Consider the following 23,313-nt stretch of genomic DNA (forward strand, 5'->3'; position numbering starts at 1 on the left):
AAAGCGCTTCCTTATCACCTCCGTCCTTAACATAGCGACTTCCATTCGACTCGACTCTGTCTGACATCTCTATTTTTTTTGTGCCGTAGGTGTTTGATAGCTTTAGCGCTCTCGCACGCTCTGTCAGAAACGAAGGCGAAAGTGCTGTCAGCACCGATTCACCCCGTTTCTTCGAATTTAACGTCTTCCATTTTAAGTTTTGGGGACGACTCATTTGAATGCACGTCGGCATCTATCGTCGTCCTATCTTAAAATAGAAATGCAATTTTGTTCACATTTTGAAACGACTCCCAGGAGTCTCGCTGAAAGTTCCTTGACATTATCCTGTCAAAATATACCAAGGATAAGGAATTATAGCACACTTAACAACACTCGTCGCACTCGGTGGCAAGTCGGTCGCCCTGCCGACGCCGCGTACAGCTTTTGTTAGCATGAAGCATTGTTGAAAACTGACTGCAACGTTTTAGAAAGATAAAAAAAAAAAAAAATCGAGAGACTGTTTTTGTGTCGGAAAAATGACTTTCAGAGACTCCGACTCACTCCGAAGTCAGGAATGGCCGTCCGTCCCTGCTTGTCCAGACTGCAAGTGAATGCAAAGCCATGGATAGATGGATGCTAAATTTAAGAATATGATCCATGACTTCCCGAGCTGGCATAGAGAAGTTCTCTCACAAGACAGAGACCCACCCAAGTTTTATCTCAACAGTCTGGTTCCCAGAAGGTAGTCTGACTTGAAGCTGCCGCTGTATTAGCCTAGCGATGCTAACCTTGAGAGATTTGTGTCAACAAAAGATGCGGGCCTTTGTTTTTATTTACTACTGATCAACACATTTCTGACGTTACAGAGCGAATCAGCAAATCATGATTTGGACTTAAAGGGATGAAAATAAGACCTGTATTTTTTTTACCCCAATTCATCGATTAAATTGACAGATGAAGCGTTTATTTGTATTTGTTTCTCTATTCATTTCTAGTCTTGTTAATCGTGAGCTGCAGATTGCTAGTTAGATAGTCTTGGCGCTATTTCCAGTATTTGGGGGGGGAGTTTGGCATTTCCGCCGCAGCATGGACAAATAAATTGGGGTAGTGTTTGGCTTCCTACCTGTCATTTTCCCCTCTTGTGCACTCATGCTGCGTTTTGTGGCTCAGTGCAACTTCTTTCCTTGTTTTCACGGCGGTACTCCCGAGTCTCCGGCTGCTTCTAATTGCCTCTTTAGCTGGCATTTTGGTGGCCGCCTTTGCTCCCTCGTCTGCAGTTTTTTAGCCGATGAAGCCGGAGCAATCTTCCTTGTTAGCCTGCTAGCGGGAGTGCTCTCATTGTCAGTTTTCAGTGTCGCTACTACTTGGCTTTCCGTACTCTCATTAACTCTTTCCAGCACTTTCCACAATATTGACAACCATTTTTTCTTTTTTGGCCACTGGTTCTCAATTGCCCTTGGTTGTAGAGATGTCTGACGTTTCTATTTGACTGATAGTTATTATTGACATTGTGTTGTAGCGTCTTCTTCCCGCCGTCTTCCTTGGAACTTTTTTTTTTGTTCGGGCCGAAACTTCCGAAGAGTCCTCGGCGAGAAGTCTCCAGGGAGATGGCTGGCATTGGTCTTTGTAACACCTCTGAACCCGAAATAAACGGACAAGATCTCTCGAACGCGTCCAAGTCCTGGCGTACTTTTCCCTTAAAAGCCATTTTTTCCATCCTTTGGATTTAACATTTCATTTGGCCTCTTGCACCTCTTAATCTTTCTTTCTAGTCTGTGTGCTTAACTATTCACTTCCTCCTTATAATTCTTTAATTCCTGAAACATTTACTGAGCGTCTCAACAGTCCCTTTTGATCCCGATGTACGGTAGATCTCTATTCTGTCATTATCTCTCGCTGGTCTTCAGTTCGTCTTTCCCTTAAACACAGTACTGCTTCCAAAATCCTACATAAAAATATTTATTGAATTGACTCATGTATTAGTTTTGGCGTATTTGTATGTATTATATTTTATGTAATTATATTTAATTTTATATATGATCATATATTTGTAACTATTTGCTACTTCAGATGTTTTGACAATTTAATTTTAAAACTTAAATGTTGCAGTACGTCCAAAGATGAAAGACGTACAATTTGAGTAATTTTGCAATTTATTTTTATATTTAGCAATTTTCGTTTTGGGAATGTTTTGAAACATGACATGTATTAATATGATTCCAATCACATATTTTCAATGTAGCAATACTGCAAACGTATGAGGCTAATTGTTTTGTTGACCGACTTTTTTTTGTATAAATCCAACATGAACAAATGTCGAGATTCTGTGGCCATACATTTCAATTTAACCAACCTATTGAAATCGAACGGTGCCGTTTGCTTTTGCAGGTCTGGTCGTGAGAGAAGCCAGCATCGAAATAACCCGGCAGCAGGTGGAGGAGCTGTTTGGCCCGGAAGATTACTGGTGTCAGTGCGTGGCGTGGAGCTCCGCCGGAACCACCAAAAGTCGCAAGGCGCATGTACGCATTGCATGTGAGTACAGCACAAATTCCTTCTGTGATGATTATTTCGGATTTGAAATATAAAATGCCCTTTTTCACCCAAGAGAAAAACTCCTTTCACTCATTTTAAATGATTTTTATCGTACATTTTTATCTAAAAATAGTGTGAGAAGGTGGTTGCTTATCATGGGCATCTTTAGATTTTAATTGTATTCCTAATATTGAGGCAGAAAATGTAGGGAATCATTTCCGTTTGGCTTCACTGCTACTGTTGAACTTGAAAAACTATTTTTTTGCACTCGGCACTCCAGAAATTCCAACACGAGTCGGTCGTCGACAGCTTGTCGCTGTGGTTCGCCGGCAAAGTTAATAGGACGTCTGGGAACGGGTCACTGGGGGCAAGAAAGGAACACCAACTCAAATTTAGACTTCCAGCAGATGACAGTACACTCTTAACGTTATCACTGATCATTTCATTGAAGCGGTCAAACTTTGGATTTTATTTGAATTTTTTAAATGATATGCACAACCTCTACGTCAAAGATTTTCACCTATCGTCGATTTGGTCTGGAACTTAGCTGGCCGCAATAAACTGGGGTTCACTGTACTGTTAAATAGACCAAATCATTTTTTCCCTGACGACAAAGCGATGCTTTTACGCCAGCCTCTCTCTCACGAGCTGGCCGACGGGTTCTCGGCAAGCCCGACCCACGGCGGTTGTCCGCCGGCGTTGCCACGGCGCCAGCCAATCAGCCGTGTAAGACGAGCTGGGACTTGGCAGTCAGGGAGAGGTGAATCCGGGAAGAAATAACCAATAACCTTTAGGGCACCTCCTGCGTTTTTATTTTATTGGTCGCTCGCGCATCGCCGATGGAGTCAAACATCCGCCGGACCAGACGGCATTCCCGAGTGGGCTGGACAGAAGGAAATCCATCACGCTTGGCCCGTCTTTTTAAATATTAACCAGGAAGCTGCTCTTGTAAAGGCTTTATTTATGCACTTACTTACATGCGTTTATGACCTCCTCCCAAAGCCCTTGTGTTTTTCTTTCCATTTCATTGTAAACTGCACAATTTACTTAACTGTGGAAAATGAGGGCGTAGAATGGGGCATAAAAATCGAAATGATTGTTATGAATTGTGATTTTTGTTCAATTATTCGTGTCTTCAGGCAACGGAGCACTTGAAAGCAATCGGCACTGTTGATTCGCTGTGAACAGATTTGCTGTCAATTTGACACAAGTTAAGCTTGTTTTGCAAAAAACCAAAATATGTACAAAAAATGTCGATTTGTGCAAAACCTACCTTAGACCTGGTTCTGTTCAATTTTTAAACCATTTTTAATAAGGGTGCACAGTACACAACTATTTGTACACTTCCTACTGTGATTACTTTTTTTTTTTTTCTTTTTTTCCCTCCCCCCAACCGGCCCAACCTTTTGACCTTAAGCGGCCTTCGGCTCCAATTTGGATCTACTGGCATGTGATTAAAATGCTCTGTGGCGGTTCAAGCTCACTTTGTTTTCCTCCGGCACCTTTCTAGCGAGTCAGCATTCCTTTTCTGCAAGCGTTTTGCGCTTTTTCCACTGTTGCGTCGCGCTTTGGCCGTCGAGCTCCTCTGCATATTTAAAATGTGTTGAACTAGTTCATTAAGTGGATAATGGCAATCATTGTGGCATTCTATTTCAAACCTTTATAAGCGTTTATGGAGTGCTTTTGAAAGTAGTGCAAACGACACGTATACGTACTTAAATGCAGCTTTGTCTGTTGGCACAAATGTGCACGTGCTGCGTCAGCCTTGCTCTTTGGCCCCACAGGCATCAGGTCAAGTGTTTCTCCTTGGATGGATTAGCACTGTGCCAAGGTCGCGCGCACTCATGACGGCAATTTGCTCTGCCACTTTCCTCTGAGACATCCGCGTGAATAGTAATCAGCAGTCCAGACATGGCCGTCAGTGCGAAATGTCTTGTTGTGTGTATGATGCCCAAGTCCAAACACAGGCTTGCTTGACTTTCAGGTGTTAACAGCACAGACACTAACTTTCTTTAAATGAGGGGAAATATTAGCAAAATTATAGTTGCGGTTTGATACAAGGGATTGCCCTTTTTTATTTTTTTTATGTCATTTTATTTGATCATTTACTTACTTTTAACTTGTTTTATTTATTCCATTCATGTCACGTTTAATTTTTTTTGCACCTTTCTTGTTTCTTTGCCAATTTTTTTCCCCAATCTTCCGTTTTCTGATTCCTTGTGACTATAATGGAAGCTTAGTAGAAAAATACAAATGTATCTTTACTAGAATTGAAAAATGAATTGCCTACTTGAGACTTTGAGTGTGACATCCTGTGATGAGCTTGGTTGCTTAGCACAGAACTCTAGGGCTCCAGGGTCCACTCTTGTTTCGCATGTTTTGACAGACAGTCAAAACCAGGATGCATCGACACGGAGATAACCGTCACCGCCACAGTTTCCAGCCTAGCCAAGCCAGCCGCCACAACGGTTATGCATAGGCTTCAAAATAGAACTGAAACTGAAAGTAATACACAAAACTACGGCAGCAGCAGCTCAAACACTAAAGCAAAACACTAACAGACTGTTTGGTGCCAAAGTTATTTCGGCTTTTAAGGATCTAAATGTGCACTGCAACTAACGTAGCCTGCTAGCCCGCCAGCTGCCTGAACTGCGCCGTTTTCTGGATGGCTTCATCCAGACAGGCTTCGCTTCATGCCTGCAAAAGCAGAGAGACGCTTCCAAACACTGCAAATATATATACATTATTTTGATAGAGTGACAGCCCGAGTTGATATGTGGTCGCGAAGGCGACGCTCCGCTCTTCCATCAAGCCACTGAACGTTTTCCCAGATGTGCCGAGCTGCTTCGGTGCGCTCGCTAAATCTTACGGCGTTGATGGACTAGAGGCCGTCCGTGTGTGTGAAAAGTAAGTATCTGTTCAAAGAAAGCTTGGCACTTTTCAAAATAAAAATAAAATGCATTTGAGCGCTTGTGATTTTACAATCACGCCAGACAAAGGACTGACACAGATCTTGCTATAAAGCAAAGTGACAGCCGTCTTGTATTTTCCAGCACTGGAAATTGTGCCTTTTCTGTGCGTCCCCTGAGGCAGTTTTTCGTGATCACTTTGCTGCCGCGCTTTGCCAATCCACAAGAAGGAAAATTCATAATCACAAAACCTCAGAAGGATGAATTCCTCCAACACCAAACAGCTAGCGTATATTTTGCGGATACACTTGAACGGCATCGGTATGGACCTTTTTGAGGTCTAAATCATCCAATCAGCTTTTTCTCCATCCCCCTGACTCACGTTTCACCGTAATTAGTCACTGACGGCAGGCTGCAGTCTAAAGGATGCGCACGCTTATGTCAGCAAGACGTGTTTATTCGCAGCCGTTCCGACTACGGCCGGAAAGGCCCGGTTGGCCGGCAGGGACGGGATTAGAAAGTCCGTCCGGACCATGCCGACACAATTTAGCCAGTCTCCGTACCTCTGATGTTGCTTTGTAAGAAAACTGCCGAAAATGACTCGTGGAAGTGGATTTTGGCGCAAGTGCTCGGCACCCGTCGAAAGGAGCAATGTGGGGCGTGGAAATAAAAACACAAATGACAAACCTGTTGCTGGGATTTCATAATGTACAATAAAATGCAGGGTCAGCATTGTGGGCGAGTGGTTTAGCAGATCACCAGGGCTGGGATCAACTTTTCATCTCCGTCTACAATCTTTCTATTTTTTCAATTCAATTTCTATGTGGAGTAGTTTTTAAATAAATCTTTATTTAAGTATGAATTTTAGTCACAGTGTAAGCTGTTGAAAATCCGTACATTGTTCCAGTAGAAATAAAATCACTCATATTTTGTATTTCAGGTTTTTTTAAAACTGTTTTTTCAATGTTTGTCACAATGGTTGTACTTGGAGAGACAAGTCTTTTTTTTTTTTTTTTTTTGAGGTAGTGCTTGGTGTAAAAACTTGACAACCACTGTTCTGGAAAAATCAAATAGCAACGTTTCCGCGATGCATGGGAGAGTTTTCATTGCTGACAAGCTCTTACTTTGCACTTGATTCCCTGAGCGACGGCGGGGAAAGAGCGCTAGTGATTTGGCAATGGGAAGCATGCATGCCGGCTCCTTTTTTGCATAATTGCTCTGAAATGTGCTTATGCGGAGGATGCCTGCAGGCCGCCAGCACACCGCAACGCATAATAACAGTCTCAGTTGGAGCCTGCGGAAGAAGAAGAAGGAAAGGTTGAGGACGACAGGGAGGGGGCGGGGCCATTTGATCTTCATACGGGTTTGCCCTCTGTGCTTGTCAAGCCTTTTTTGCCTTCTAACAGTTGTTTTGGGGTATTTTTCGTCTGAATTTATGGAGCTGGGTGATATTATCTGTGTGGGAGTGAAGTGGGGTCAGTGGATTGGTGTGACACAGCTGTCCCCCATCAAATTGCGTTATTACCCTTGGGTGAAGTGTTTGCTTGATAGGAACATTATGCCATCTTTACACAATTTTAAACAGTCCCCTGGCGTATCATTTTTTTTTTTTTGGCTTTGGTCAGAATACCCCAAGGACCAGGAATTACAGCACACTTGTCATCCACTCTAAAAGGCCGTGTTCAAAGCAGCTTTGTCTCACGCAAATGAGCCGCTTCAAGATCTATACGGCATTTTCCGATATATGCGGGTTTACTTGGTCTGATTTCACATCTAATGGGTGGGGCAGGCGCTCCAGAGAGCCAAGTATTTGCATACAAGTCACTTTTTTATAATGTGTCCCTTTTGCCGCAGCCTAGCTTTAGCGAGCTTAGCGCTAATGTGTCGGTGTGCATTCATCATCCCTCGAGCTTGTCGGCCCTAATCTCCTTTAATTTCATCTTCAAGGAAATCGACTAAGACTAATTAAGACCAGGAAATTGGTCACAGATTTCGGCTGGAATCCCCCCCCCCGTATATATTTTTGGTTTGATTGTTTTTGCGGTTCCAGTGAAGCGTCCCGCCGAGGCTATCGTTTCCGTTTGCCTGGATTGCTTCGGTCGCTGGCATGTTTAATGTCTCTCTTGTCATGTCCCAAGTGTGTTGCCCGGGGAACCTCATGTGCTCGAATTGGGGAACGGGGACAACGCTCCGGGCGATTACCTTCTTGCTCCGTTTAGGCCGTCACCACCTCTGGGATTGATTGTATTATAAAGAGAGCGATGCTTTTGTGACTCCTTTTGAAAACAAGGCAAAACTAATTAGATGTATTTTAATTCATTCATTTTATTCTGGCCATTTATAAAACTTTGAAGTAAAGGGTGCGTATTATGAAAAATTGGCTTTTCAATGTTTTGTATGGAAATACCTCTCTGGAATCCTTACCCACCCATCACGTATGAAATTCCAAAAACAAGTGAAGCTTTCGTGAGCTGCCTCTTTTTCATGAAATGTGTGGATAATAGAGCCTTTCTGACATAACAGGGCTTGTTTTATTCAATATCATTATTATACGATTCAGAGCCGTGCCAGACTTTGCCGTTTTCGAGGAGCTGGGCTTATACAAAAACGAGATCACATCGAAGCCAAAAGATAAGCCGAGCAACAATGTTGTCGGATAGACAAATGAGCTTTGGCGTCTGATAAATTGTTGAACCTTGGAGTATTTTGACAAAGACCTAGGAACTGATTCAAATTGTGTCTGCTGCGGACTTGTGCAACCGTATGCTCGGTGTTTGTCAGTACAGTGTCATAGAATCTTCGATACATTATTTGGTAGGTGAGCAGCTCTTCTCGCCTCGCACTCCCTGCTCATCATTCAATCCTGCAGTGCACCTGCTCTCTTGACTTTTACCAACCCCCATTTGAAAATTCAACACATGCAACATTCTACAACTCACAGCAGACAGACAAGGTGAGAGTGTGGCCGGCAAACCAAGAAGGACGAAAGGACTCAAGGACCACATGCATACATACGCACGCACACGCATGGGCCATGTTGAATAACAAAGCGACTGGCAAAGTTTCTAAAACATCTTTGGTCAAATAAATGTGGTAAATATGTTCTCAAAAGTAAATGCCTGAGCCTGGTGGAGTGATCTGTGATCGATGTCGGTACTCTGCTCGTGAGTGTGAGCCGTGGCTGACGGCAGCGTTCTCTTTGCGGTTGTGTTTTCACCGGAGATTACAAGAATTAAGGATACCATTGGTGTTCTAGGATTCAAATGTTCCATATCGTTCGTGGCGTTTGTATTTGGTGAACATTCAGGAAAAATCGATTTACTACCTGTTACCCAAGAGGTTAGTTTGTATTCAGAAGCGCTAACTGATCTCTACCATATGTTTCCTTTTGAGGAAATCCGTCAGAGCATTTGATCGGTGACATAAATAACATCCGTCGCCGAGTCCCGCCACACTCTTCTCGAGTTACGCGTTTTGTTTTACAGCCGTGCCGGCTAATTGTTTTAACATCATATATATATATATATATATATATATATGCATGAATACTGTATCGTGCTGTGCGGTACGAACCAATGGGATAGAATGACTACGACGAATGACTGCGTGACACTTCTGGACACATACTCGTAAAAAGCACTAGATTTGAACTAGTAGCATTTTAGAATGTCTCGAAGGATACGAGTAGCGTGCACTTTTAGCTTGATTTCCTTTTGCTATCCAGTAGCCTGTGTGCTAGCCTCATTTGGTTAGTTGACTAAACTTACTAAGTTCCAGGGATAGCAACTAGCCCTCCTGTAGCATTTTGGCTAAGGAGCCAACAACACATACCATTGTTTTACGGATAGTACTTTCAAACGACACACTTATTTCTTTTTTGACCCTCTTTTTTTCGTTTGCTCCTTCATTAATGGAGGAAAAAAAAAAACACGAGTTCCTGGGTGACACGATGGATGTTTCTGTGTGTATCCTATTGTCGTCGTTTCTGTTGTAAAATTGTCATCATTATAGAAGCAAATACAATCTAATCATATACAGCAAGTGTATACTTGATTGCAATCTCTCATGTACATTATGGTCAATTTAAAGTGTACATAAATGACTATAAGAGCAACTTAGTCCCTTAATGGCCGCAATGTTATTCCCATGGAATCGAGGCTACGTTTAGAATCAAATAGCCCCAAATAGACTATTTACACTAACTGCACCCGTATGACCGCACTCACGCTATACAGTATTACTATTTACGACTTTTGTATTACCATGGACATCATTGATGGGGGCAAAAAAAATCTCTGTATTTGTGTCTCCGCAGACCTGAAAAAATCCTTTGAACAGGAGCCCCTCGGCAAGGAAGTGTCTTTGGAACAGGAGGTGCTGTTGCAGTGTCGCCCACCAGAGGGCATACCGGCAGCGGAGGTACGTGCCGTTTTTAATGCTTCTTGCTAATAAGCCAATTGAATTTCAGTATATATTGAGCAGCCATAAAAATCCTGTGAAGCTGCTTAACGTGGTAATTACTATTATGATCATTCAGAAGCAATTAGGCCAATGTGGCTTAATGTTGACTGCGTAACATTATCGTTTCGGCTAACTTGCTAACAACAGCGTGGTATTATTTGAAGGCCAATACAAGTACAGATGATAAATTGGAATGCATTAGAGCATGGATTTTTTTTTTGGGGGGGGGGATTTAAATGACGATGCGAATGGCCGTATAGCGTTTTCCAGAGTATCCAACATTTACTAACTGGGTTGTTTCAGGGCACCTTATCCCCCAGCTCCCTGCATTTTCTATGTTTTTGTAAGGATGTTTAAATAATGTCGATTTATTTTATAATGTACTATTTTGTGCTGTGTTGTGTTTAGCTCCTTTGCATTTCAGGGTTTTGGCTGATGACAAATCACACAACATAATGCAATAATTACAAACTTATTTCCATGGAATGTTTTTAAATCCACCTACAGAAATAGAGACATATTCTTGACAAATTTGCATTATTGAAAAAATTTTTTTTTTTTACTTTGATCCCAAATTGCCACTGTGACAAAAATCACTGTAAAAGTCAGAATTTCTTCTCGGAATGACATTTGCTCGAAAGTGCGTTGCGACGACGCATCAGCGATGCAAAGATGAGAAGACTAAAGTTAGATTTAAATCTCCCCTGAGAGCCAATTTGAGTGGATGGCAAAAGTTAGTGTGTGACTCCAGACCTGGAGTGTGTGTGATTTGACTTTGGAGAAAAATAGCGACATGTTTCTTTTAATCTGTAGAGACAATCTCAGTGCCTAATTAGAATGCGTTCAAGAAAGTTTTTTGTTTGTTTTTAAACAACTATCAACTTCTCCAAAATCAGCGTGGAATCAAGTTGGAGCAATAGTGTCACACCGTTGCGTGGAATTCTCATCTAGTGCTCGCTTGTTTAGACCACAGTTTGTAGTTTTTTTCATTTGTGCAATCCCAGGAGCTCTCAGAGGTTCCCGTATATCTTTTACTGCACCTTTGAGTAAAATCAGCTCCATTGGACATACTTGGGGCGAATTATTGATCAACTCAAGGCTATCATTGGTAGCATTGATAAGGGGCGTTAACATGAGGAGGTCATGGCTTCTCGGCATTAAAGCAACGTTATCGTTCTTAACGCGATGACTCGGCACGGTGCTTTCATGGTCATGCGACCGAGGGTACAATCTTCAATCTCTGGCTTCCTCTCAAAGAAAAGAAAAATTCTACCTATTGGTGTGGCAGGCTACTGGTTCCACCAAACACACACACACACACCCATCTATCGAGCGCCAAAGCTATTTTGTGATTGTGTTCAATTTGCTCCCTTTCTGCTGTCATAATGGGATCTCGGGGCAAATGGATTGCTTCGTCTGGCATCCTCTGAAGCTGATGAGATGGATACGAGTCTCAAACGCGCCGGTGACCTCTGCTTCAAGCCACGATCTCTCCTCAGTTTTTTATATTTAGGGTTCAATAGCGAGTCAGAGTGAAGGCCCTTTTGAAATTGCCGCATTTATAAATGAAGGCGGGGACTCGCCCGAAATGTCTCCAAAACGGCAAGCGTTTCGATTCTGATGAATATGTGTGTGTTTTTGTGGTCCTGAATACAAAACCCCAAAAGTCTTACAATCTCCCTTAGATCATAAGAAAGAAATAAAAATGATCAGACACTACATCACATGCTCGAACAAAGAGGAGAAGACAACCAGGATGAGTTTACGATAGAGAAAGGAAGCTCAGTTCCAATCTCCATCAATTCTGAGTTCTTACTCCACGTGTTCCTCTTTTGAATGTTTTGGTTGCCCTGGTTACAGAGGCGTTGCTACACTAAAGGGAGGGGAGATTGTGGCTGTAGCAACGCTGATTAGCTAAGGAATGTAGCGTGGTGTGATTTAGCACTTGTCGGCCCGTGCCCCCCCGCAGTGGAGTCGCAGAGTCTGATTTCTTCACCCAACCAGTTGTCTTCTCCATTGGGCGGCCGACACCTCCTCGACGGGGATCGGATAACTTTGAAGCACGTTGAATGGCGCTTACCTGTGGAACAATGCAACTAAACCCTTGCTAAGTTTATCTTCTTAGTAAACTAACACAACACATAATCATAATGAATATCTAGCCCTACTTAAACATTTCAACACATATGAAGTAAATGTAAGGTAACTGGTATACAGTTCCTTCAAGGAACATTGAGTAAAGATGGTTAATGTGACTACTTCAAACTGTATATAACCAGTTTCGATCATCTACAATCTATGAATCAAAGCTACAGTTAACTAAAAGGAATGAAGTTCCTTTGCGCCTATGCAAAGCAGCTCTGCTCATTGTTAGTGAAGACCTCTTACAAAACAAACACAAAAGTAACATAAGGACAGGAAGGATACATAAGGCTGACGGGGATCAAAAGACATTCCTTGAACTGAATAGAAAGTACTTAGTTCAAAGGAGAGTCGTAAACTCGTCAAAGATTAGGCCTCCTGGTCTGGCAGCCCAAGGCTTCCCCGAGATTATTCCAACACCCTCGACACCAAATCTGAAATTGGGAGGCCATGTCTACTGTGACAGTAGACTCGAAAAATTCTCACCGACCCGTGCCTGAAATTTAACTGGCCATTTTGATTTCAAAGCAGCACACTTTGACCAAAATTCCAATGCTTGTTCCTTTGACAAACTCCTGCTTGGGAATTCACCCAATTTGGACCCCATTGGAAACTGCTGTCGTAGACATGTAGGTGAAATGGAATTTCAATTATTTATTGCTTACGCCATTTTATGGCGTGTAGCATTGCCTCAAAATTTGATGAGCATTTTGAAGATTCACCATGAAAAGCCTCCAACTGGAATGTCACTCATTGGATGTTAGTGGGCGTCGCAACAAAGCCTGTTGATCAGGTCAAGGATTTACCACGAGGAAAGAAAGCATCTTTTTCTTCGTACGCGCATTTGAGATTGACAGCTCTCGTGTAACCCTTGAAAAAGAAACATCTGATAATAGCATCCGGGGCCGCTGTAAAAGTGTCAATTTGATGGGGTCGATCCTCGCATCGTAATGTGAGCGGGTGGCGCCATCATCAAAGCAATTCTACTTCAATTTTACACATGACCTCCACACGTGCGGACGTCCCCCCCCCCTCGCATATTTACAAGGTTTTATGTAAGTAGAACAATTGGTGCGCTCCGAATCGGATTAGCTGCCGGTAACTGGAACCGCAACACACGTTTGTCGCCTTGCGGACGATTGAGCTCTATGCACCAGTAGGACAAGTACACCTAGGAATGGAAGAATGGACCCCAAAAATTGTTTTTGGGGCATCACTTCTTGAGACTTTTTTGTAGGTTTACTAATGATAGACATGTCCACCAAATTTCACGTCGCTAAGTGAATCTTAAGCGATTGCGTCACAACAGCGCCAATCGATTCTCTGACAGCTCAATCGCTCGGCATCCAAAACTCCCGGGAGACGACGGCGCACGTTTGAGCGTGGGGGTTGAAATCCTTGAGAAACAAAAGTCAATCTCTTTAGGCTGCCCGCAGAAAGCCTTTTTAAAGCTGACGCTCAAAAAGCTCCCGGAATCAGCCGGGGAGAGTTCAGCAGTTCAACGGGAACGACTTTACGCAGGATTGGCAACAAGTGGCAAGCGCTTTCTCCTCTGTTGTTGTTTTTGTTTGATTTGACTTTTTCTTTATTTATGAGGCACTTTGCTTGCACGCTGCGGGCACTCGAAACCAAGACAGCGCTTTGAGATAAAGGACATATTGTGCGTTTTTAAAACTCACATTTAACCAGAGTTGGCAAAAGTACCAAACTGTGCTTAGATAGAGGTTTTATTTTGCATTTAAAAGTTTGATTCAACTCTGGTATGAGGCAAGAGGGTACATACATAGATATTAGTTTGTCCCAAAACAATTTTCTAGTCTCACACACCCATGCTAACATGAGCTTACCGTGATGCTTGGTTTGCTGTCCCTTATTCTCCTATTGGATCAAATGAGTTTGGCCTTGTTTTCCGTTATCGTTCCTACTTTTTGGCAATTAGCTTGCATGTTGATGTAATGTCACTGCTTGTCTCTGCTTTGCTGAAGCTGCCCTTTGTTTTTGTTGTCATCTGTTGTTGCTGTTGTATTCATGTGTTTTGTCCAAATATATGCCATACCAAATTGGTCAAGTCAAGTTCAAGTCTCAATAGGAAATAGTGAATAGAAAATTGCGTTTGAATGGAGCTTATTGTCTCTTCTTGATGATTTCATGGTCAACGCTAGACCTCCATTGTTCGTTCCAACCCATTTCATTTCATGCGGCAACGATTATTTTTTTGCTCACTGTTTAAAGCAAACATTTCCATTTTGTTCTTTTGTGTCCACTTCCTGTAACGGGCAAGCGGGTCCCAATACTTTTGCCTTCAAGCGACATTTATTGAAAGACTGCAAAGAGACAGCGTGATACGTTTCAACTGGCAACACTGAGCCCAAAGTTCTTGCTCGGAGTCCAATGGACTGCACGTAGCAGGTGTGTGTGTGTGTGTGTGTCAGCGTGTGAGTGACTGGCCCAGGTGCAGGGAAATAAACACATCAGTGTGTGGTGACGGGCCTTTCCATGTGTCTAACCTTAACACACACACACACACGTAGCGTGTCAGACAGTAACTGGATATACGTCTGGAGCCGGGTCAAGTTGCTGTCACATTCTTAGCCACTCTATCCTCACCTCAAATTAGCTCCCTTGAATAATGGCTTTTGATCAACCTCCACTCGACCTTATGTGTTGCACTCTAATCCTTCACTTGAACATTATAGACTCCTCACCAGTTGAACGTCCAACACTGAGAAGGATGATGTGGATCCAGTTGTCTGTCAGCCGTGGCAAGTTTATCACTGGGGAAAAGCTGTCTGTCATTCGGCGGGATTTGTCGGGGTGTCCTTGAACAACACGGTGGAAGTGCGCTGCAGTCCATCCAGCTGCAGCTCTCAAGGCCAATTTGCTCTTGCCGAGGCCAGGCGGCGTGGGAGTCGGAAAAAAAAAAAAAAAAGAAAGTTACGTGCGACGACCGACCGCAGCGTTGGGTACAGCTCGACAAAATAAACAAAGGCGTCACCTTCCTGAAATAGATGCTTCCTTTCTCCCTATCATGAAAATACACAGTGTCAATGTGTCATTTCTTATCGTTTCTTGTTGACTCTCACTGTGAGGCAACTTCAAGCATCTGTAATACAAATGTATTTTGTTTAGTGTTGGATAACTATTTGTCGATATTAAAACTTGACGACTTGGCTTATCTTGAGCATTTGGCTCATTATTTGGCGATACTCCACTCCAATGGAAGTCAAAGCATTGGTGTTAAGCTGCTGCAACACAAGTCAATCTATTCTGTCGAGCGTTGTCTCTCTCGACTGCAACCGTCAGTCGGCAATTTATTCGCTTCGGTCAATTTGAAGTTACTCTTCATTTGTAAAGCTGTTCTAGTCATCGTGTGGCTCATTATTTAGCTTGTTTATGTCATTTCTAGGCTAGCAAATCTATTTAGTGTTCAGTTCATTATTGGCCAAGCACAAGCCACCGTAACACGGGTCAGTGTTTGGCACGACTGCAAAATCAATCCATTCTCTTCTCTCAAGTGTTGCTGCAACGCGAGACATCATCTAATGCTTCAATATTTACCAGGTGCAAAGCGATAAAGCTGGCTATTTGGCAACTTCTACCCACCACTCCAACAGTATCAAAGTGTGCTTGTGCACCTGAGTGTTTGTATGAAGGATTTCCTGGAAATGAAACAATTTATGTGATGCCCACCCCCAAATAGATCCTTACCTTAATCCTCTTTGAGGGAGCGTAGTAAGCCCCCGGCACTCGTATTCTACCTCCATCCCCCTCTACAACCTCTGTCAGACATCATCACCGTAATCCACAGATTAGTCAGCAATCTCTTATTTATTCCCCACACTGCCTGCTTGATTTATAGACACGCTGTTGGGATTATGAAAAAAACAAAAACAGTGTATCGATGAAACGGAGCAATTTAGAAATGGGAGGAAGCGCAGCTTTTCGGGGGGGGGGGGGGGGTATTGTTTTTGAGGGAATGTACCGTCACCTGGACTCAGGCCACGTTGGAGGCGGATTAGGATCATTATCTAATGTATGTGTGCAGATAAGTGGACAAGCACATACACACACACACACACACACACACACACACAGACACGTACCCCCTCACTGGTTGTCTCAGCAGTGGGCAAGTCTAAACCTGTGCAACACTACTCAATGAATTCTCATTAGTGTTGTCTTATATCTATTCAGTATAGAGGGACAGTTCAACACTTAAGGAGGCGTGGCCTGATGACACAAAACATGCACCGTACAGAAGTTTATTATTCATTGTTTCACTATTTAGCAAGTTCAACCCACATGCCTCGCTATTTGGCAAATGGAAACATTCAACTCCTCGCTCTACTCTGTTAAGTTTTGGCTCACTCACTATTTGGTAGGTTACAAGAAAGTGGTCCGTTTATTTTGTCGTTTGTGGAAATTCAAGCTACCGGTGCAACACAAGGGAATTTATTTCAAGTCTCGGCTCACACACCTCCACCCGCACTTCCCACTTCATTAGATAGAGCTGCGTGTCCGATGGAATTTATGAAGATATGTTTGTTTTTCTTCCCAGGCTCCTAAAGGCACCACAGAGACCATATGTTTATCTTGGTCTTCTTTGGCCAAAGTGCATTTGGCTATTTCAATCTGTCGCTAACTGGAAATGTACACTTGAACTAGCAATTAAGATGTCCAAAGACAGAAGCGTCTCATTACGCGTTGTTTTTGTTTTGTCACTGGTGACCTATTATTTTCTCTGCTGAAAACAAAGCCAAATTACAAGCCACCGATGGCTTAATTCTACTTCTTTACTTTGAGGTCTGGCTGAATATTAAAAAAAAAAAAAACTATTGTCTCATTCATTATCAGGATGGTCAATATACATAGTATATGCTGTCAATCCACCGGTGTGACATTGTTGGCCATTTCTTTGGCCAGCCGTGTCTACGCTACCCGAGTCAGTTCAATATGTCGAAGTCACCGTTGCTACACTTTTGCGTATGTTGTCAATCGGCGCCGGCCTCGCTATTCGGTCATGTGTGAATGGTAAAAGCCATTCAAAAGCGACACAAAGAGCATCAGGAAAAAAACAAGAGTGCTTTTCTCACCCGCCAACTCTGCCACCCCCTGGTACTGCTTGCCCCCTCTGCGCTTTTATTTTGCGTTTGTCACTATCCGTCTCTGTCTTCCCGCGGCCTCCTCGCCAGCCAGCCAGCCAGCCAGCCAGCCATTTGACACTTTTCTTTCTGAGACAAATGCACGGATTGACGAGCGACACGACAGTGTCAAAGCAGCCGTGCTCGCGCTGCCCTCGGCTGTCCTGACAGCCAGGGTTGTCACGGATGAATGAATGAATGAACACTGTGTTGTGACACATGCTGCGACGCTGTCGCACACAACACTTCTCGTCCACGTTTATGTTGACCAAATTGGTTGCGCCCATGTAGTTTACTCGTTTGTTTTGAATGAATGGGTATTGACTGTATGGTTAAGATACGTACGTACATATGAAATGATTTTATGGTCCATTATTTAGCAAGTTCAAGTCATGACAAACATGACGTGACATGAATATAGCTCACTATTTTGGCATGTTTAAGTCATCGCCGCAACACTAGTCATTCAGTGATAGTTTACTATTTGGCAAGACCTTGCACTAGGTCTATCAGTCATTGGCTCGCTATTTGGCATGTTCATATCTATGCTATTAGTAGTGAGGCAGCAGCCTTTCAGATGATAATGTGTCTGTGAAATGCTTTCAATGAGCAAAAAAAATGAAGACCACCTTATGGAGCAGTCAGCATTTTTTCAACCCGTAGCCATTCGGTACCGACCGATTCAACGGCAATAAATATACTTATTGAATCAGATGTGGAAAAAAAAAATAATCCCGCTGTTTTATCAGTACAATCTGCACATTTTTTTCGCCGTTAAGATGAAGTGAATTTTCCATAAACGATGCTCGGACTGATAAGCTACGCTAACGATATGAGCCGCTATCGCTGCGATACAGTCCAAATCCATTGGAGACGCCTCGTTTGCGAGCGTGAAAAATCCAGTATGATTACGTTCTTATTGTTGCCGAGCTATGTTAACGACAACAACACTGCTGATTGTCGTGAAATATTGGCTTATCACACAGTGCCAAGAAGTTGCTCGGGGCACTGTGGATGTATGTGTTGATGCTTTCAAAAAGCTGCTTCTTCTTTTAAAGGTAGAAAGAAGGCTGCGGGCCACGCCAGTGTGACCTCGCTGAGACTGATGTACAGCATTTTGTTATAAATTCTCCTTTTATAGTAAAAAGGAAGCATGGAGAAAATGAAGCATGTGCCTCGGGGTGCCTTATTCAGCATTAAAAAGCTGCGATTTAAAGCAGCACATTTGTTCTGGTTCCCCCATAGTTGTGATCTTTACAAAGTTTATACGACCTCTGCCCCCAGCTCTTCATAAACATGTTACAACTGGCACTGATAAACTTGGATTCTGGTTGAACTTTCTCTTTTGAATTTCTGTGAAATATACTATTTGAGAAAATGTCCTATTTAGTAGGACAGCAAGGAGTAAAGTAGGAAGAGAACCAGTAGGCTAATAATGATATGAGAATTCTGGAAGGGGGGCTTGGGGGCGGGCGGGCGGGGGCTTGTTAATCACACATATTTAGACCTGGAAAGTCAATTAAAAAGGATTATAGCACGGCCCCCAACCGACTCTGAGTCTCCTCGCGCTTCATGATTATAAAGTGTCATCAGCACTCCTACGCTCCTGTACACTTGAATTACACACACACACACACACACACACACACACACACAAGGTTAGCTTGTCATTCATAGCATAACAAATGTTAAAATAGTGTCATGTTCATCGAGTAATTATCTCCAATCGCAGATGCTATCATTCACATATCAACATGAATTAGTCATTGGCTCAGGATTTAGCCACTTTATGCCGCTCATACCAATTGATTTATTTTTAATCTATTCGATTGATGACTGGCTCTCCCTTATGCAAGTTCAATCGGCATCAGTCACGAGTCAAATGATGATTTTATTTCATGCATCACTATTTGGCACCACCACAACACTTCAATATTTTCTGTTCGTCGGCGGCTCACTATTTGGCAAGTTCACGCCTGTGCACGCGATTAAACGATGCCAGTAAATATATTCATTTTCAAATTTGCAAAAGTGAAAGGAGAGCAAAAAAGGAGGTTGTTCATCTCAAAAGGAGGTCACACGTGCACACGTGGGGACGCACCTGGGAGAATCGACACAGGTGCAGATGTTTCCCGCTGATCTATTGGACTCATCCTCTCGTGTCAACATTCGAGAGTAAAGAGAGCGTGAGCAAAGGGAGGCAGAGATGGATGGCCACCAATCTTAAAAGAAGGTCGGCGGCGGGGAGACGGAGAGAAAAGAAGTATTTCCACGGCAACCGTGGTGAGAGGGTGATTATGGAGGAGGAGCGGATATGTGTGGGTGATCCATTAAGACACTCGAGACAATGTCAACATGTATCGAGGAAGGAGAGAGACCAAAGCGAAGAGAGGAATGAATGAATGAATGAAGAGGATAAATGAATGGTGGAGAGCGCCCCGCATTTCCATACAATGTGCGCAATTAGGGAAAGAAGGATGGCTGGATGGATGGATGTTGCGGAGTGGGCAGAAAAGGTGAAGCAACGCTGGTGTCATCTATTATCAAATAAGAGTGGGGGTTATCCATGGTCTCCTCATGCCACTTCCTCTCTTCCCTCACTGGTCTTTTTTCTCTCACAGTCTTGTTCTTGTCCTGTTATTCATCCTCTCTGGCAATTTCCCTCTTCTTCCCTCCCTGCCCGTTTTTCGTTCATAATCTCACCTCTTCTTTTCTTTCATCCCCCTTTTCTTGTCCTTTGTTACTTCTTTTGGCACATCTCCTCTCTTTCCCTCTCATTGATCTCTGCTCCGGACCTTTGGCTATTTCCTTTTTTTTTTTGGCGCCTGACACCAAAGAAAAGGCAGCGTACTGCAAAGAGCCGCTGGTTTACAATGTGGGTGTCGCTAGTGTACAATGATATTTAATGTGTCTTGTTTGTGTGAGCCGTACATCTTTCCGGCTGGGTTATAAATAGGCAAGTCCCTGTCCAAGCGGGTGTCCTCATGTGTCCCAGTTCTGTCGGCGGTGGGGCACCTTGGAGAGCGCTGGCACTATTCTGCTCATTTTGGGAGTTGTTTTGGCTTCCAGTTGCCACCCATGTGTTTTTATTCCCGGGTTAGGCTTAGGGTTACGCCGTGTGGGATCTGTGCTTACAATGAGCACGCACCTCGGAGAACTTGAGCCTTTTTTGCGCCGGTAGAAAATGTATGAGGATGTGACAGTTTGCGAGGACCATCGGAGTAGCGGCCGGGAATCCAGCTCGGTGCTGCACATACTGTGATTGGTGCCCGAACGCTGCCGAGCAAAAGGATGTTTGGTACTTTTTTTTATTATAACTTCAATTATCGTAAAATTATGACCTTTCTCATAGTGTTATTTCAATTAGAATCCCCAAATTACCATCAAATTGCGTTATTTCTTTTCTTGTGAATAAGAAAAGGTCATGGACAGTATTTTCTTCATTTGAAAAAAGGAGCTGTACTCTTGTCATTCTGTCACCTTATGTGCGGTGCTGGTATCTATTTTTGTGTTATTTATTTAAATTAAAATCCCCAAATTACCATCAAATGACGACTTTTCTCATTGCGTTATTTCTTTTCTTGTGAAGAAGAAAATGTCATGAAATGACAACGTATGGACAGTATTGTCTTCATTTTCTTCAAAAAGGAGCTGTACGCTTGTCATTCTGTAACCTGTTATCTATTTTTCTTTCTATTAAGTGTGGCCCTAGTAGTGCTCTTTGCAAAAGACCGTCAGCAGTAGTCGCCATGGCAACCCAGTAATGTCAACGTACTTTAATTGGATCTTCATGTCACTCGCACCGATGTCATTAATTAAAGTGTCAGCGCTCCCCAGAAATCCCACCATGGCGCTCACCTGACCAGCGTTGCGTTGTTGCAGCCGCGGTCCAATTGGAGCGTGTCGCCAGGGCAGCGGGATGGTCCGAAATCCCCCCCCGCCCCCCGAGACACCTCGGCACATATGGCCAATTAAAATGGACGTCAAACGGCACACGCTCACTTCATAAAAGACACCCGAGCTGCTGCTGTCATTAGCTTAATGTTGCTTTAAATGTAGCCCGGGGTATCCATCATCATTTCAATTGGCTAATTTAGACATCTGATTTTCACCTGCTCATGTTCAACCATACTCGCTTCAGTGCAAATATGCTTGGTGAGTTAAGGCGGCGCTCGTATCTCAAGGCACCTCAGGAAGTATATAGAGCAAGGTTTTTTTTTGTTTCAATTTCATTTGCATCCCAAAAATACGTGGCCATCACTTTCCACTAAAATAGCCTATCCCGTAGCTCCAATTTTTTGCAAATTCGAATGCACACAAGCGGGAGTGCTGATGATGAACTTCATTGTGCAAACACACGCGCATCCCCATTAGTTGAATTCATGCGCGCCATTGGATTAAATTTCTATTAGCTTTCCCCGATTGAGTTTGAAGAGTGTTGATTAGGCAGTAATGGCCTTTGTTAGCTCGCTAATGAAGGGCTTGATTACTATTCTACTTAGTGGCACACATCGGGATGCGGCTGATGTGTTTGCTTTGCTTAGCATCTGTTGGCGATAACACAATTGTGACGTGAGCAGAGGCCAAAGACGGATGGATGGTGTTGCCTCAGCTCAGCTCAGCTCAGCTCAGCTCAGCTCAGCTCTCACTCCCCTCCTGAATTGTGTCTTTTCGGCTCCTCGCATCCTCTCAAACGACTCCACTCTGTCCATTGTGGGGTTTTTTTTTTTTTAACACCGCCAGCACCTTCCGGGGCTATTTCTAGCCCCCCCTCTCTCTCTCTTTTAGCTCCTGTTTGCTTCTTTTCCCACTGACTGGACTTTGACGCCATGACACTTGAGGCTCGGGATCGCGTCAGTCCAGGGGTGTCAAACTCATTTTCAAATCTCTATTTTTAAAAAGTGAAGACAATTTGTGATTTTGGTAATGACACAAAGTTGATGCAAAATGTATCTTTGCGGGCCACATAAATCGATATTTTGACACCTATGCATTAGTCCTTTAATGAGAGTGTGTGTGTGTGCGCAGTACAGTCCCGTCCCGTCCCCCCCCCTGCACTATACCACCATTGCACAAATTTGAAAGAGGAAGTCAAGTGCTCTTGTTGCTTTCCAAATAAAAGATCCACCGTTTGGGAGACCCATGCTTTTCATTGGTCAATAACAACGCACCACGCTTGCCATAAATCCTGGTATCCCCCCCCACACACACTCAGCCAGGGAAAACTCAAGCAAACGTTCCTCAACTTGAAAATAAATAAATAAATAAATAAATGTCACTCTGGTGGGCTCATTTGAAAAAGTTTCCACGTATAAAAGTGAGTACGGCTCCTCCTGCTCTCCCACCTCGCCATCCCATCACTCGAGTGTCATTCCAGCATGAAATGAAGTGACAAATCTTCCTGGGGTGGCTTGTTGGGATTATTATTCGAGCGCACCACGCCCGCTCAATGCCCACCCACTCACACTCACACACACACACACACACACACACACACACACACTGGGGCAAGGCTAATCACTGGCGGAGAGAGCTCTTTAAAGCACTCGGCTGTGGTCTTGCGGGGATGGAAATAATACAGCTAATCAAGGAGGATGATCCTCAGTATCAACACTTCGTTTTCAGTACAGTGTGCTTTGCAGGTTGTCAAAGAGTCTTGCGTAAGCAATCTTTGATGTGTTTTGTCATTTTTGTTCTAATCTGGGTTTTGCCTTTGAAAGATTCACATGACGTTCCTCTCTCTTCTGCGACAAACTGTGATGTTCCCGTTCGCAAAGCTTGCGGAACTTTTATTTTTTTATTATTATTGCGGCGCTCCCCAGCGCAACAAACTATCTGTAAGGTGGCCTACTTTTATCCAAGCCTTTGTTCCGCCGGCACGGCTAAAAAAGCAGGCAGATCTTCAGCGCCGTGCATTAACGCTTTTCCTTTTGCCTTTGCCTTGATCTTGCACAGCTTGAGATGGGACGTTTGTCCTTCGAGCAATAAAAGATGAAAAAGTGAATCATACCGCTTTTCACACAAAATGCGCTACAGTTGTGGAAAAAGACTCTGCAGAGTTCTGCCGCTCAGTCCGTCCGTCCGTCCGTCCGTCCGCTCCGCTCGTGCTCACGATGAACCCTAACATTTTAGACGTAGTCATGATTCAA

General features: G+C 43.4%; 1 protein-coding gene across 5 annotated transcripts in view; it reads left to right on the forward strand.

Annotated features, from left to right (window-relative positions):
- Positions 1-23,313, forward strand: part of LOC147058669 (netrin receptor UNC5C-like) — a 132,958-nt gene that overhangs the window by 89,118 nt on the left and 20,527 nt on the right. For all 5 annotated transcript variants that reach the window (XM_085910126.1, XM_085910129.1, XM_085910128.1 and 2 more), the window contains exons 5-6: positions 2,368-2,511; positions 9,736-9,839. In XM_085910126.1, the coding sequence (XP_085766252.1) occupies positions 2,368-2,511; positions 9,736-9,839 (248 nt within the window). The remainder of the gene's footprint in view (positions 1-2,367; positions 2,512-9,735; positions 9,840-23,313) is intronic.

Source organism: Syngnathus leptorhynchus, chromosome 4 (genome assembly GCF_054491065.1).
Source record: "Syngnathus leptorhynchus isolate UIUO chromosome 4, UIUO_Slep, whole genome shotgun sequence".
NCBI lineage: Eukaryota > Metazoa > Chordata > Actinopteri > Syngnathiformes > Syngnathidae > Syngnathus > Syngnathus leptorhynchus.